The sequence below is a fragment of the Lates calcarifer genome, linkage group LG17 (assembly GCF_001640805.2).
Source record: "Lates calcarifer isolate ASB-BC8 linkage group LG17, TLL_Latcal_v3, whole genome shotgun sequence".
Classification (NCBI taxonomy): Eukaryota; Metazoa; Chordata; class Actinopteri; family Centropomidae; genus Lates; species Lates calcarifer.
In genome coordinates, this window is record NC_066849.1 from 23,685,301 (window position 1) to 23,701,791 (window position 16,491).

A 16,491-nucleotide genomic window follows, 5' to 3' on the forward strand; every position below is an offset into this window, starting at 1 on the left:
AATGGCATTTTTTAAAATCAAAATGTCTTATCCTCACACATGTTACATTTCATTTAGGCTGCCATTCAACCGACAGAGGTTTTGTGAAATCACATTTTTTTTCTAACAATTTTTAGAAACTGTTTGTTTGTTTGACAGTTTAATTGATGATAAGAATAATTAACTACACTGTACTTCTCTCTACTATCTAATACTTGGTTAGAATAATGAAAACATCCCATTTTAATTAAACAGTCTCTTGATGTTTAGCTCTGCTATTAGAGAATAGATTCTTGACACATATTCACAAATTGTGTTAACTTGAAAACTGTAGTAGAAAAAACTGCCACAGGAGCCAATATTGTACAGTAGTAAAGCAAGCAGTACCCATCCTCAATGATCAGCATTTTTGCAGTGTTCCTGGCAGCATCAGAAACAATTGTTGAGCCAACAACAGCTGGTGTGCCCTCTGTTATGAGGACAACTCTGTGTAAAATTGTGTTGTTACACAGTGGGTGGGGTGGGGTGCCAGAATGTGTTGGATTAGAGATCTGTAGCAGGAATGGTGACCATACTGTATACTGGCTCTGCAAAGTTAAATCTGCCATAGACCCTGAGGGTGACAGAGAAGCCCTGAGCGCTCCACCTTCTATGAATAATGCCTGTACATTGTTGTGAATGGAGGCTTCTGTTCAGTTACATAACTAAATCCTGCTCATTATGTGGGGCCATATTAAAACTGAGTGGGCTTAGAGCTAAACATATTTGGTTTGGTAAGTAATGGACTGTGCTAATATTCCCGTGGGAACACCACTGAAGGCTTAGAGGATTTTAACTACCAACCTTGCTAACATAGTCGGGGATTTGAGCTAATTACCTCTTTCACTGAGCCTCTGGCTGTAAGCCTCCTGTAGAGAGAGACTCTGAGCTCAAGTACCAATATTCAAGGCGAAGATGGAGAGCACTGGAAATAATAGAATATATGTGAGTAGGATATTCTGTGAGGAATAGACCTTAAAATTAACAAAATGCCAAAATAAATTATAATATCAGACCTTTAAACAACACTTTCTAAAAAAGAAAAAGAAACTGGAGATGAAAGTCCAGCTAGAGCCGAAAGAAAATGGCGAGCTGTTGTCTGATGTGGTTGTAAACAGTCTTTGGATGAATGAGTGAATCAAAGAGAAATGCCAAAAAAGATGGATGAAAAAATGCTGCTGGTGTGTGTGTGTGTGTGTGTGTGTGTGTGTGAGTGAGAGAGAGAGAGAGAGAGAGAGTGCTCTAACCTCTCTGTGAATTTGTCAGTGGACTCCGAAGGGTAGGCGTGTGGCTGCAATGTGTGTTATGGTGGGGGAGGAGAGAGAGTGAAGGAGGGAGGCCAAGTCAGGCAGTCAGCGAGTGAACATGTTTACCACTGACTGAGAGAAAGAAAGAGTGAGAGACAGGCAGCGAATGGGACAGAAAAAGACAAACTCAGAGTGAAAGCAGTTCAGTGTGAGGTTTGGTTTCACTGGACTTTTTTCTCTCAGAGGAACCCACTTGCAAAGTGGAACCTTCTGAATTTGGGATAACGTTACCATTACAGTTAACTCTCTCTGTATGCCTGTTGGGCAGTGCAGCTGTGTTTTCTCAGTCTAGAATATGGCTGATATAGACTCTTGTTTGGACCAGTGAAATCTATTTGGGCCTTTTAAAAAAGTGCCTGATCTCCATTGAACCATATCATCTCCTAAAAGAGGTGTTCAGTGTTTGAACTGCTGAAGAAGCAGCATCAGCATCATTTGGACACAAACAGCTCAGCAGTAGTTTTCAGTAGGAGCTAGAGAGGAAAATAACTGTTAAGAGACTCTTTGTGGGATTGAAGATCAGCACCAAGGACGCAGGAGGTCAGGTCCCAGTAGCAAGATGTGTTCTTTAAACCGGACCTTGTCTCTGTCTGTGTTCCCCAGGGAACCTGCTGCCAGCCTGGATGCCACGGTGGACTATGTTAAGGTAGGAAAAACAGATGTGCTACAGCAGCTGAAATTACTAAGAATGATTGTGTTGAGTGTTGAGGTTTATGATCCTGTCTTCAAATTCTCTTGTTATTTATTTATTTTAAATTAGAAACACTACAACACAACAAAAAATTCTGCTCCTGGTACTGTATGTTGAAAGACAGATGTGTTTTTCTTCTTACTGTGTCAACGTGTGCACTGTAAGGTTTTTTCACATAGTTGCACACTGTTTCAGAACGTTTAGTATCGTAGGGACTGTTTGTACAAATACAAATAAACAAAATGCAGTGTCCAACACAGGCATCAAATTCAGTCTGGTTTAGTATATTGGCAGTGAAGTTGTAATGTAGGTGAGAGTCTGTTCAGAATGTACTGTAGCAGAAAGATAAAAGTAATGCCAGGAATTCTACTCATTATTTAAAACCTATTCAAATACCACAGCTCTAAATAAACACAGGTAAAATAAAGGTTAAAGGATTCAGTAAAATCCAAGAAAATTAATTGAATTCACCAGGAATTGTAACTTAAGTGACACTGGATATGAAAAAGCATTCAGCTTCTTCTGTAGTGTTAACATCACTCACAGGAAAAGTTAATCCAATTGCCCCTGAGCTACAAGGATAATACACCCCTAAATCATACAAACTGCCACCCTGCGTTAGCTGTCACACCGCTGTAAATCATATTCACCCACACACGCTCCACCTGAGTCCCACCTTTCCTCAAGTCAAAGAGAGGTGACGACTGAGAGGTAATCATTCTGTTATCACATTATCATCTAGCTGACATTTTCTGTCTCAGTCTTTGTGTTTCTTTTTTTGGCTCTGTGCATACCCTGCTCTTGATTATCAGGAAAGTTCATGTAATCTAAGGCATCAAAAGCAAATACACACCAAGCAACAGTGTACAAGTTGAAAAAATGTGTTGAACTCAGGCAGCGTATCTAATTGAAATACATTTTGAGCACCAAGCAACCAAAACTGTTTAGTACTGAGAGTTGGCAGAAATCTTGGTCAGATTCTTAGTGCTGTTGACTTATTCTTTAATCAGATATTGCCTGATTTAAATCATAATTGAGTTAATTTCACACTACATCTTTTGCCAAGTTCTTGTGCTATTTTGTTAAAACAACAATGTTTAACAATGACTGACATGAGAAACTTTGACTTAATGCATGAGAAAACAATTTTTTCTCTCCATTTATTCATATTAAAAGAACAACAATGTCCAAAATTCTCATCCATATCCCTGCACGTTCAGAACAGAGACAGAGACACAACTAATCCAACAGAATTCAATTACACTAATAATAAAATAATAATAAAAGGTATAAGCCAGACAACATGTTTATAGCAGGCTACATCACATAATCAGACAGCAACTCAGACAATAGCTAAATTGTTTGGCGTAGCCCGACTTCTCACCCCTAGTTGTTCAAGAGACATCTTCACAGACATCTTGAAAACAAATTAGAGCTAAACTCTGTGATTTTGTCTCTGTTACATCCTTTAATTGTAGTGTTCTCTCATACTAATCAGACTAACATTATTAGTTGCACCATCAACCCTAAAAGTTTCATCAACATCATATCTGATATCACATCTGAGTAACTACTGATTCACTGAGGTTAAAACTGGGCAAATTTAGTTTTTTAAACTAGCAGGTTATTTTTGGGGACGCAATTTGAAAGATTTCAACTATCAACTAATCTTAATTTATTCATTAAATCATTTTGGTCTGTAAAATGTCAGAACACTGTTTTTCAGTCACAATTTCCTGCAGCCCAAAGTGTCACCTTCAAATTGCCTGTTTTGTCAGAGCAACAGTACAAAACCTAAAGATATTTAGTTAATAAAGAAAAGTTGCAAATCCCTACAACTGAAAAGCTTAAAAATGTTTGGCAGTTTTCTTTGGATATTCCTTGGATATTTGATTGGCAAAATAGTTGCAGATTAATTTCATGTCAATCAAATAAGTGATCACTGACTAATCATTTCAGCTCTAGTTGCACTGATGTTTCAACATTTAAATTCAGCAGGTCTGACTACACACACTGCAACTTTCAATGTGTTTTTCACATTCTCTGTGAGTCCTCACCTCCATCCCCCAACCATCCATCCCTCTCTCTTTCCATCCATCCCTCTTTACCTCCATCTATTAGCTCATATGTTTGGATGCCGACACCTCAGTGTGAAAAGCAAACTCAGTCCTTCCCACAAGAGCAGGTTGCACATGTGGGAGTTAAGCACACACATATACACAAACAGCACTTGTGTGTATTTCTTCGGTCAAATTAGGGTTGTGTGTGAGCATGTGTCAACAGTGTGTGTGTTGACCGCATATGGAGCTACTGTATCCCAGGTATTATATAATATGTGTGAAAGTATAGCTGTCAGCTCTGGTACTCCAGGTGTGTTTGCATTTCCAGGGTGGACAAAAACACTCTCGTATGTCCATGTGCACACACATGCACAGATGGCAGCAGACAGTACAGGTGCTCTGTGTCATATCCGGTGGTAAAAGGTCAAAAGTACATTAACTTTGTCACAGTGCAGTGACCCTTGCATTGTTTAGTGCAATCAGGCCATTGATTATGTCCAGTGTAAGTGTGTAGGATGGATGTATGCAGGGAAGGAAGTGTCTGGGGAGAACAATTGTATAAAGACATCCCTCTGTAGCCTAACTGTAGGCCAATTTCCCTCCTCATTGGCAGTCTCATTACCAGAGCTGTTTGATGTCTAAATTCTGCCCCATTAGCTGGTTTCCCTAAAGAAAGGAAGTAGAGCAGTCTTTGTGCTGATAGCTGGTGGGTTAAATATAAAACCTGCACCATTACTGAAACTACACTACAAAGGATAGAGCAGAAATTAAGACCGATTAAGGCAGAGACAGCTTTCAGCAAAATTATCAGTAATCTCCATAAAACAATGAAGCAGTTGCAAGGAAAATGATTGAACATGTTTATTAGAGATGAAACTTGAGGAGAAGGTGGATCATCGCTGGAGTCAGCAAATATGGAGAAAAATGCAATATCCCTTACAAAAGGCAACATTTCATCTGACAGGTGATGGTTTGCTGTTCGGCACTGTCCTGCAGTCATCACAGGACATTGTTATATTTAGATAGCATATGTAGCAACTTGTGCTGTATAATAAATGCAGAAAAATGAGCATACACACTACAATTTCACAGGAAGTCATTCAGTACAGTGAGACTGAGGGAAATTGGCAACCAGAGTCAGTCAGTGCAAAGTTTCTTTGCGACAAACTAGAGAAAAAAGAGTCAGTGTGGTTGCTGAATCAGTAAATTGAGCTGAACGTGTTCATTGTGTTTAAGTGTTTCATTGTGCTGAATTTGTCTGTAAGAGTTCATTAGACTGAAATTGAATTAAATAGCAGAAAAACACAGAACAAAAGGACAGAGTACCTTCTTTTACAGTAGGTGGCAGCATAGTACATCATATTTTCCATGGGCTTTGATGACTGCAAAAGAAAGAAAGGAAGAAAGAAAGAAAGTCTATTCCCCTGTTGATCCTCTGTTCAAATGAACACAACTCTTCTTTCACTGAGCCTTTTTTAAAAGACTCTTTTGCTCTTTCCCTTTCATTCACTCTGTCTTTGAGTAGAGAACATCAGGTTGCTCTGTACCCTCATGAGAGAGCTTTAAGAGACAATAATGCTCTGTGTGTATACATATATGTGTGTGTGGTCTCAGGTTGCAGTAGCTTTCAACTCTCAAAGTGGGTGACAATTACAGCGTACAGTACACACACACAAACTGTCCACACAGAAAACAACAGCATAATATCCTGGTGTTTAACAATAATGAATATAAGAGCTGTAATTATTTGAGCTCAGACCTCAAAACCTCAATTCATTCATTATTCATCTCATTCATGATTTTAAACAATAACTTAAACAATATTCATGTGGTAGAGTGTTAGAGGAGTGTTGGAAGGTAAAGATACACTCTGGCACACTCTAGTGGTCACATTGAGGTACTACACCATAAAAATTTGGGCCTTAGAACTGTAAATAGATCAGCAGTCAGTCAGCCAGTTAGAAGTCCAAACAACGGTGTGACATTCATCAGGATCATCACACCAGCCTGTCAGTGAGCCAGCATGAGGTCAAATAGCAACCAGGCAAACAGCCAACCAGCTGGTCACCCTGCTAGCTAACTATTCAGTTCCTCCAACCAGACTGCGGGTGTCAGTCTGCCCGTCAATATGCTGGACAGCCAATCAATCAGTCAGTTTGTCAGCCTATAAGCAGATCAGGCAGCTGGCCAGCAATCACACAACTTGCTACTGTATATAAACATCATTAATCTCCTGTTGAGAGTTTACACAGTACTAGTAGCGAGGAGTAGAGAGGAAGAGGACAAGTGTATTTAGGCCTAAATCAGAGCTTTATAATCCTGAATTTAGTGTAAGCACTAAAAACTTTTTTTCTATGAATCCATCAATTGTCCACTTGAAGAGGTTTTATTCCTCCATGTATTGATTCTTACATTTACAAAACATCACGAAACACACCAAGAATTCAGTCTTGATTGCTAATTATGACATAAGTTAAAGAAAAAAGTCAAAATAAAATGATAAAGTGATGACATTTAAGACAGCGTGTTTCTCATTGGAAATTATTTGCTTGAATTGCACATGTTTATACAGTACTAACTTCAATTTCACCAGAAATCTAAAATTCTGTCATAGGCTTAACTACACATATTATATGAGGCATACAGTTGTGAGGTGGTAATTCCAGTTGATTATTGGAACAGTCGAAAGGCTCATTCTGGGTAATGATCAATTTGAGATCTGGGTCAGACCCTATAGATTAGGAGCAACAATTTAAAACACTCACGTGTTTCGAGTTGTTTTCGACCATGATAAACACAGACTGCTTTGAATCCAAAGTCTCTTTTTGTTCTGTGAAAATTGGTTACCACAGTGTAAAAAAAAACTTGAGGTCAGCTTCTGTTCCCAGGTTAAGTATTGTGTTTTTTAATACTGAAAAGTATATATTTACACTGCAGATGAAAGAGTGAACTTATCATGTTACATGCTCACTGTTAAGCTACAGAGCAGTTAGGTTGAAATGGTTAGGTCTGAATCCAAACTCTTACAAAAGGACAATCAACAGTGTCTAGATCACAAGTAAATACATAATACTTCTGTCGACTAAAGTCATTTTTAATTGAAGTTTATGAACTATGTAGCATCACCTGCAGTATTCCAGCCACACTAGTACTTGTTGGTTTGATTTCTGTTTTGAGCTGCATGAACTGTATTGCTCCCACTGACTGTACACATTTTTATTGACTATATGAGGGCTCAGGCAGCGTAGGCGTCACGTTGCACCGCTCAATATGACTGTCACCAAGATCACAGTCCATTACTGATCAATGACCCATCACAAACACAAACACACACACATTCAGACTCACCCAGAGGGTGAGGACCAGTGTCACTGCCATTTATTCTCTGGCATTAGAATGATGAATGCTGCCTAACTGGTAGAAGGAGATATTGATGCTTAGACTGTGGCATGATATCATACCATTGATTGACTATAAAATCCCACTCCTGTCAACCAAACCTCCAGCGTGTGTCAGGGAATCAGATGGTGTACTGTATTTAAAGCCCTTACATGTTTAATGTCTGCCTAAGTATTTAGATAATATAGCATGAAGACTGTGCGTGACAGTTTAAATAGTTCTACACTATGTTGCGCATGCTCTTGTGTTTTTATTGGATTTATCATATGATGCAATTTGATGCTAAATATGTGAGATTATATATATATATATATATATATATATATATATATATTATAACACAAAGATAAAACAGAGAGAAGACTCAATTTTGTTTTGCTCTTTATTTATTTGCTGTGAACTGGAAAATAGGAGGTAATAATTTTAGGTACTCTTAAACATCATACTGTACCTTGCTACAGTTTTAGTTGAAATCTCCACTGACTTTATACCACTCAGAACTGGACCTACTCAGCCTTTTAAAACAGTTCTGTAATGTCTGTGATGGCTCTGAAGGAGCTTTGTCAAGTCTAAGAAAATAACCTAATCTCAGCTCAAATTTAAAGTTGAAAGCCATTACAAACTGGACTCTCTGAATTTAAAGGACTTGTGCATTTCCCAAGCAGCAAGGCTCTAATAAAAAGATTCTACTAATTGTGGACAATGTAGGATCCAGTGTTTTTAGAGTTTGATCCAAAATGTGGACTAGAATTCAGGATAACTCAGCCTTACTTTGACCATTTGTTTTATCCAAACCAGCGGTGCTTCTCCAAAGATGACAGTGTCGGTCAGTCAGTTCACCACTCTGCTCCACTCTGAAATATCTTGACAATTATTGGATGGGTTGCCATGAAATTTTGTACAGGCATTCATGGCTCCTAGAGAATGAATTATAATGACTCTGGTGATCTCATGACTTTTCTTCTTGGAAGACTGTCCTATAAAAAATGAACTTATAGGTTGTCTGTGCAAGCATGTTTTTATGACTCATGGATACATTTTATTGTTATGTAACCTCTAGCAGCTGTGGTAAATATACATATAAATAATACAGGGGCAAAACGATTAGGTCATGTGATGTATTATATAGAGCAACAAAGTCTGTGATTGGAGAAGGTTGGGGTGGGTGGATGGGTTTGTGTTGTGTGTGAAACTGAAAGTCACCGTAGTCTCTTTTATCCATGACCGTTCCATAACCTTTACTGGGTGTTTATTATTCTAACCATATTGGTACCATACTGGTACACTCCTATGGCTCCTACCCAAGGTTAGGGACAAGCAATCTATATGGTCATTTCAGCTGGGAGGACTTGTTGCTTCTAGCACCACCAGATGCAGATCATTTACTCGCAACATCAAACTCTTCTCATGATTTTCTTGTCTCTGCCCTACTGTACAATAAAACACATATCTAAAATAAAACTACATATTCTATACCTTTTCACCATTTTGAAATAACAGAAATTATAATCTTTAACCCCCATTTTGTCAGCTTAAGTTGCTGAAACAGCTCTTTCCTCTATAGTCCATTTAACAGAAACAACAAACAGATAGAAATAGAAAACATAGAACCTCAGCACGCCGATTTCTGTCCCTCGTTGTTTTTCCAGAGCATTCCTGGACCGACGGATGTGTGTATTTTAAGGTGGGCATTTATCCTAGCTGGTGATTTGGGGCTCCTGTGGTTGGCAGTTGTGTGTGCGTGTGTGTTGCTGTGTGGTGCCCCAGGGAATGTTCTACATGGATTTCCTCCGTGGATCCTCAGAGAGTTCATACTGTAATTAGTGGCTCTGTTTCCTGCGGTGAAATATTCCTTTAACTGGTTGCTGCTGGGGTGTCACCCTCAGTGTGTGTTTGCATCTTTGTTGATGTATCTTGCTGTCCATGTGTATACATGAGTGTGCCTATACTGTACATTCCTGGCTTTTCTGTGTTTGTATCACCATATGTTCTATATGTGCTGCTGTGCCCGTGTGTATTGTGAGTGTATTGTGTATGTCTAGATCTGTGTGAACTGGTGGGAAAGCTAGGGCATTTAACTAGTGTGTGGGTGTAATTGCTTGGCCGTCATTAAGTAACACAAATGACCGGCTATTTATCAGCGTTACTCTACAGGATGCACGCGCACACACGCACACACGCACACACACACACTTTTTCTCACACTTACACACCTAGTTGACTCTTTCCTCTTGTCTAGACACTCATGCAGCACTACTGTGGATTTTTTTCAGTACACAACAGTGACCAAACCTACAGCCTTTTGCCATGTTTTTACGTGGTTGTTGTCAGTGTCTGGTAGCTATTTCCTTGGAAAAGTTCTTTGCAACCCAGCAAGTGATGTATTTTCTGTTTTTAGTTTGGTTGTAATGAACTGTTTTTTGGAAGAGCAGTGTTACCAACCATGGCTCTACAGTAGAAAGAAGAGTGCCACTTACAGAAACTCAAACTCCTTCAACATGAGAGAGAATTACAGCGGTGCTGAACACACTGTTTGACTGACAGATGACCTTTGTAAAATACAGTGCAGAAAATTCACAGACCAAAAGTAAAAACTGTCTTTCTTCATGTTATATGCTATTAAACTGAATATCTATCTCACTTGTGTGGAATTGTAATAAGCAGTTGTAACTGTCTGGCATTTTACAGACCAAACATTTAATCCATGAATCGACAAAGTAATTGGCCATTCAACAGTAATAAATAATTGTTAGTTTCAGCCCTAGATGCAACTTATCCTGAACTCACGGGACACATAAGTTAGTGACATGTAGAGAAGATGAGACACTGCACACATGTTTAGAGCCCTGTGGTTGACGCAGAATGTGCATTGCAATCTGTGCATCTATCCATCCATCCATGTGTTTTCATGAAGAGACTGACTTTGCCTTTGGGCCACTCCCAGTTAGTCCACACATGATTTGCTCAAACCAGATCACATGGTTCTGTCTCTTGCCCATACATAGAGCCTGGGAGGGTGGAGTAAAGAGGGAAAAAAAGTGTGGAGCAGAGTGAGCAGTGGAGGGTTCACTCTGCAGGGGACTGTGGAGGAGAGAGTCAGGGAGATGACAGAGTGATACAGTAGTTGACATGATGGAGATGTTGGGACCTTAAGTTGACAAGACTATGACTTATTCTGTCAATCTGACCACACTACAAATTGTTATGTCCTCTTAAGTATATTTAACTCTGATGGAAGTTTTTCTCGGAAGATGCAAATGGGAATCGTTCATGGACTTGTCAGTTGGTAAAGTCATCCTCGTTACGGTTTGGGGTCTGTAGTCAAGGTGACTAGAGCTGGTATTTACAGCTGAAGTAAGCTGGCTGGAGGCAGCGGTTGGTTTCCTAGTTAGTCCTGGCTGTTAAGAAAAGTTAGCAAGAATGTCGGAGAGATGCAACCTCAAAACCCTGACAGCAGCTCTGTGTTGCTTCTACCACAAGAACTCTGTCATTACAGCAAAGGTGAGAGATACAGGAGTGTGTGTGTGTGTGTGTGAGGATGTGTGCAAGTATTAATTGCCTATGTAGTGTATGAGGGTGTTTATGTCATTGTTTTTTTTTTCTTGCGGTCTGTGAATCCTATATGGCAAGTGCACATGTGCATGTGTTTTTTGCATGCTCGTATTCTGCAGCCTCTGTGTAGTGTGCTATCCTAAGTGTCTCTGCTTTACCCTCTGTCAGCGTGTGTTTTAATTTGAGCCTAACATGGTAGTTAATTTGGTTTTAGAGTGTCAATAATGTCACATTTGGGAGAGTTGTTTCAGGGCTCCATATGTTGATGTTGTTTAATGGAGACCACAGGAAGCTGGACAGTTCACAATGAGACATTAGAAAAAGGCATAATTAAGAAGACATAACTCCGTATTTTAGAAAACAATCTGAAAAGCGTATGGTAACACTTCCAGACTGAGCAAAATCTAATCACACTGAATAGTCCTCCTCTTTCCCTCGCTCTGTCTGTGAGTTGAACACTGGGCTTTTATTACTCGGACCAGACGCTCTCATAAATGACCAACTGTGTGACTGTCTGACTGTGTGTGTGAGTGAGAGATATATAGCTGGCTTCATCCATAACTAGTGCTCAGCTGGCAGACAGACAAGGCAGTGTGTGAAGGCAAGGGTGAGACACAGATAGTTATATCCAGAGAGGTACCAGGATGAGGGTGACAGACCTCATGAGGATGATAAATTACTAACTTGTGATAGTTTGTCTTCTTTATGACGTCAGTGCAATGTATGAAAGCCATTAAGATGATTGGATGAAGCCAGCAGCGGTGCAGCAGACTGACGAGACATGGTTTGTCCCTGTGTGTATCAGACCATCAGGAGATGGTTCGTTCTGTGCCTTTGTGATCCTGTTCACATCTGCTATTAAAATGTACTCTGTGTCTTGATAAAGGAAATCACATGTTAAGGTGTAAATCCAAGTCAACAACTGATTATATTAAAACACAATTATATCATTACAATTCCCAACCATCAAGACAGGGCAAACAAGGCAAACAAAACTGAAGAAACTAAGAATATCTCTCTGCATAGGACCATTAATTACCGAGCTTCTGGACTTGATTGACCTGCCATGATATAACATAATAAAAACTGATGATTCTTGTCCCATGAGCACACAATACAGCCATTCAGAGGTAACATTGTGGATTTTTTTTCCAGAAACAGAGGAAATAAATAATAGGGCAGAAAAACCTAGGCAAGGCAAATGGGGTAACAATGTGCATTAGTGCAATTAGTTTCTATTGCCACTTCCTATTGATCCAGTCCCAGTATAGACAGAATACAGGTTAACATGTATAAATACCTACTGTAAATTGGATTGTTCTCTATCCCAGCTGTTTGAGCAGCAATGATTGTGTTTTAATATCCCATGTGTGTAACTGAAGACAGATTCTACAATAGCCAAGACATCTTTGTGTTTATATATTTGATCATAAAACCAGGCTGTATTAATTAAAACAGCCCCATCTACCTCATCCAGTCCTCAGAACAGATTTGTTCTGTTATTCCAAATGCAATTCTAATCAAGTATGCTTGCTCGTGGAAAATGTTTTATAGATTGAAGTGATTTCAAATTTTCATCCAGAGAAGATTGGACTCATACTACGATGCCGAGTCCCCTCATTGCTTCCAATATCATGTCACATGACCAATCGCACCCTCGAAATTCAATTCTTTACTGGCATTGCTTTGAACATATACAGTATCTTAGTGTTATTAAGCCTATCTCTGTGTCAGGGAAAGTTAATGTTGCTCAAAGCTTAACAATTTAGTCAAGCACCAGGTACAAAAATAACAAATAACATGGAAATTATTGAGGAATTCCTCCATTCACAATGATCTGATATTCTGTGCCTTGGGATCTTCTGTTAATACTGTATGGATGATGGGACTTAGACTCATCATCTGCATGTGTTATCAGTGACCTGTACGGGAATATCACCCACATTGCTTCCCTGTCATCCTCATCTCTTACTCTACAATTGACCGGTTTTCTCACTCTGGCACTGCCTTCCCTCTGTCCTTCATATCTTCCCAGTGTCTTTACTTGTGATTCCAAAAAGCCTGGGGTTTTATTCCATTCACCTCTTTATTCTCTCCTCCATCTGTCTCTTTGGGAGATTGCCACTTAGCCAAACAGAGACAGCCTCTTGTTTCTGTGTCTGTGTATTGGAAGTAACTTGTACTCATGAGAGACCCCATTGACCTGTTAAGCATCCTAAACCCCAGTATAAAACAGTCAGGAACACAGGGAACATGGGAGATTCAGCAGATTATCTCATGCTATATGTAGTATTTACAGAAAGCACAGCAGCACAGTAATTGTGTACATGCAGATTATTTTTGCTCCCATGGGAACAGAACCTATTGTACAGAAATAAACACATTGAAAAACTGTTGGTCTGTCATCTCTTGTTGCAGCATAAGCTTCAGTTTCTGTCTCTGTACAATAAAAAGAAATTTACTGTAGCTCTTAGCTGTAATGCCTTATCCAAATGGTCCAATGCTTCAGGATTGTTTGAGAGCAAATCCATTCTGGTATTTTTTAATCATATATTTTTATATTTGTTTCTGTACACCCAATCCTCAAATATATCTTTTAACATTAAGATACAGCCTTGTGCAGCAAGACTTCATCTTTCAGCTTCAGTTTTTGCTACAAACCTTTAAAACCTCGACACAATCAGCCCTGTCAGACACATACAGTAATTGGCCAAAAGTCTGCCGACACTCAAATATTACAACCATAGGTGCTTGTTGAACATCTCATTCCAACACTATTTGAATTCATATCCTTTATGAAAACATGTGTGTTTCTCAATAATCCTATGACAGAGGTTTTCTTTACCCTGTCCAGGAATTTGAATTAACAACTACTGGCCACAAACCTGCCTCTCAAATGTTCACAGTTTAAAAAAAAAAAAAAAAAGATAAATCTGAAAATTTAAACACACTCAACCAGGACACCTGGCTCGGAGCACAGTGCAACTGCTGTGCATCTGGTAGTGAGCCTGGTCTCAAATAAATACTAAATAAAATATCAAATGCTAAATTCACTGAAGAGGCACAAACACACACATATGTACCCACTGCACTGCAGTACCTCAGAGATGGCACTAATGATTTAGCTGTCCCAGACCAACCAGTCAGATGCCTTCACAGGAAGAGGCATCTATTTAGTTGTGTGTAAACAGGAAAGGTGGTGACCTTGTGATGATGGACTCAAGATGTAGAGATGAAGAAATCAAAAGATGCACAGCCGTTTGCCCTCGTCAACTAGTCCAGAGAGAGTGGGCAGCCTCCCTTTGGTTATTATTCAACTGCACTGAACTAAAAAAGCTGAATAGAAGTAATAACATTTCATTGAATTTCCTCAGTATTGCGTGTCACCCGAGGTGGAGGTAGTGAAAGTTTTTTTTGCTGAATAATCATGCAGCCATCCAAAAGTTTTTTTCTTTGCCTTTCTCTTAGATGTATTTTTCAAAGTAGCTGTACTTCTGACAGTTTGCATTCATTTTGTTACTTTTGTAAACTTCACCTTGAGTTCATTTGACAGCTGCATGGATGCATGCAGCAGCTAGAGACGGTGAGAAACGTAGTGCCACAAGGAGGGGAGAGACAGAAACAGAAAGGGAGGGACAGATGAGGAGAAGAGGAAATGCCAGATACAAAGCAGTTAAGACAGTATTTTAATGATGATGTCCCTTGTTCCAAGCTTTTGATGGTTATCTCTTATGGCAACACTTGAAAAAAATCAGACCCGATTTAGATTTTTTTAAGGCTAGTCAGTCAGTCAAAAACCTCAAGAGTATTAGTATTAGTATATATTAGTATTAGTTTCTGTGAAGTTATAGATGGCTGATATGTACATGAGCTTCAACATAAGTGCAGTGATGGGCCTTTTTCTGCCTTGTTTAAAGAAATTTGACACTTCTTCCTCCTGATGTGATTCCCTCAAATAAGTCCCACTTGCACAGCACGATTTTAAGACACTTCAATGGATTTTAAGACTAAAAACCAGACTAAATGGTGGTGAAGTTAACCTAAGAGTAAGAAAGCACAAAAACTGCATACCCTAATTCCAAACCAAAAGTAACACAGCACCGCAAGTGCTATGATAACATCACTCCATTTCCAGTGAAACCCTTTCCTAATCCCTGCAATGACGTCACACACATTAGTCACTATCAAAACTAGAAATTGTCTGAGCATAAATCCATGCAGAGACAGTAATGTGACAGGGCATAAATTGCAACTATGCTATAAAACACTTATTGTGGATTAACTCTTTAACTTTACATTTTTGATATTGGGGCAGCAGAATGATGTTAAACCTGCTTGTTTTCTGTGAGTGTGATTTATATTGAGCTTCCAAACAGTGTCATAGCATGTTTTGTGTTCTGTTTCACCTCAGGCAGCTGATGATGTTGGATATAAACTGCAGGTCAGTGGTGTCAACCTAAGAATCTTGGCTTCAGTGCTTTCTTTCCTCTCACACATCATAATACAGTACACAGAGGATTTGGGCAAGGCGAGGATTATAATGTCCACTGGTGTGTGCATGTGTACATGTGTGTGTGTGAGCTGATGCAGAATGAGTTATAACACTAAAAGGTTATTTGTCTTCACCTCACTGAACTCAAAGGACAAGCAGCTTACACAGTTGCTTCTGATTGGTCACCAGCACTTAAGAGTGGATTGTCACAATGACAGAAAGTCCTGGCTCTGAACCCATGTATCATCTCCGCCATTAACACAGAGGCTTTTCAAGGGTTAAAAAGATACTTTCTGTTCTTGTGTGAAATCGAGGAAATCCTAAGAAAATCCAGTCACCGTTGCAATCCTTTGGAACAATGCTCTTTGTTTTTAGTTGGACTAAAAACTGCTGCTGAGTGAAGAGATTATGTTTATGGCTTGACACTTGTTTTCTCCGCTGAGTTTCATTCAGTCTGAGTCACTCTGTATCAGTCAGTATCATGGGATGATGATGGTTTTGTCGTCACACTGATTACAGATAAACAACTGGTTCAGCAGTTAATGTGCAGTGAGGCTCAGTGCCACTGGATTACACATCACGTACAGTATGTCACCTTCACTAGGGTCATTCACTGGTGAAGGTGTCTGACTTTACAGCTCAGTCAGGGAAGCTATAAATCTGTGTAATCTGTAAGGCAGGAGAGAAGAGAAAGAGGAAGAGAAGTAGGAGAGGAGGGGAAATAGACAGGACAGGACAGGTCTGTAGCAGTCCACTGTACTGTTACTGCTGCGTCGTGGTCCACACACACACACACAGCCTGGTACTGTGTAAATGCAGCCACTCAGTGAGGATGACATCATATTGCAGGGTCTTATTAAAGGCCTCCTATCCACCATTTCCCTCTCTTCTCATTTCCCTTCTCCCTCAGTCCTTTCACCCTCAGTCACTTCTCTCTTCCTCCCTCCCTCCGCCCTCACTCCTTTCTTATCT

General features: G+C 39.5%; 1 protein-coding gene across 1 annotated transcript in view; it reads left to right on the plus strand.

Annotated features, from left to right (window-relative positions):
- The first annotated feature begins 1,869 nt into the window (after positions 1-1,869).
- Positions 1,870-16,491, plus strand: part of bcar3 (BCAR3 adaptor protein, NSP family member) — a 28,508-nt gene continuing 13,886 nt past the window's right edge. Inside the window, 1 exon segment of the mRNA XM_018670869.2 lies at positions 1,870-1,971. Coding sequence (XP_018526385.1) covers positions 1,885-1,971 — 87 coding nt within the window. The 5' untranslated portion in view covers positions 1,870-1,884.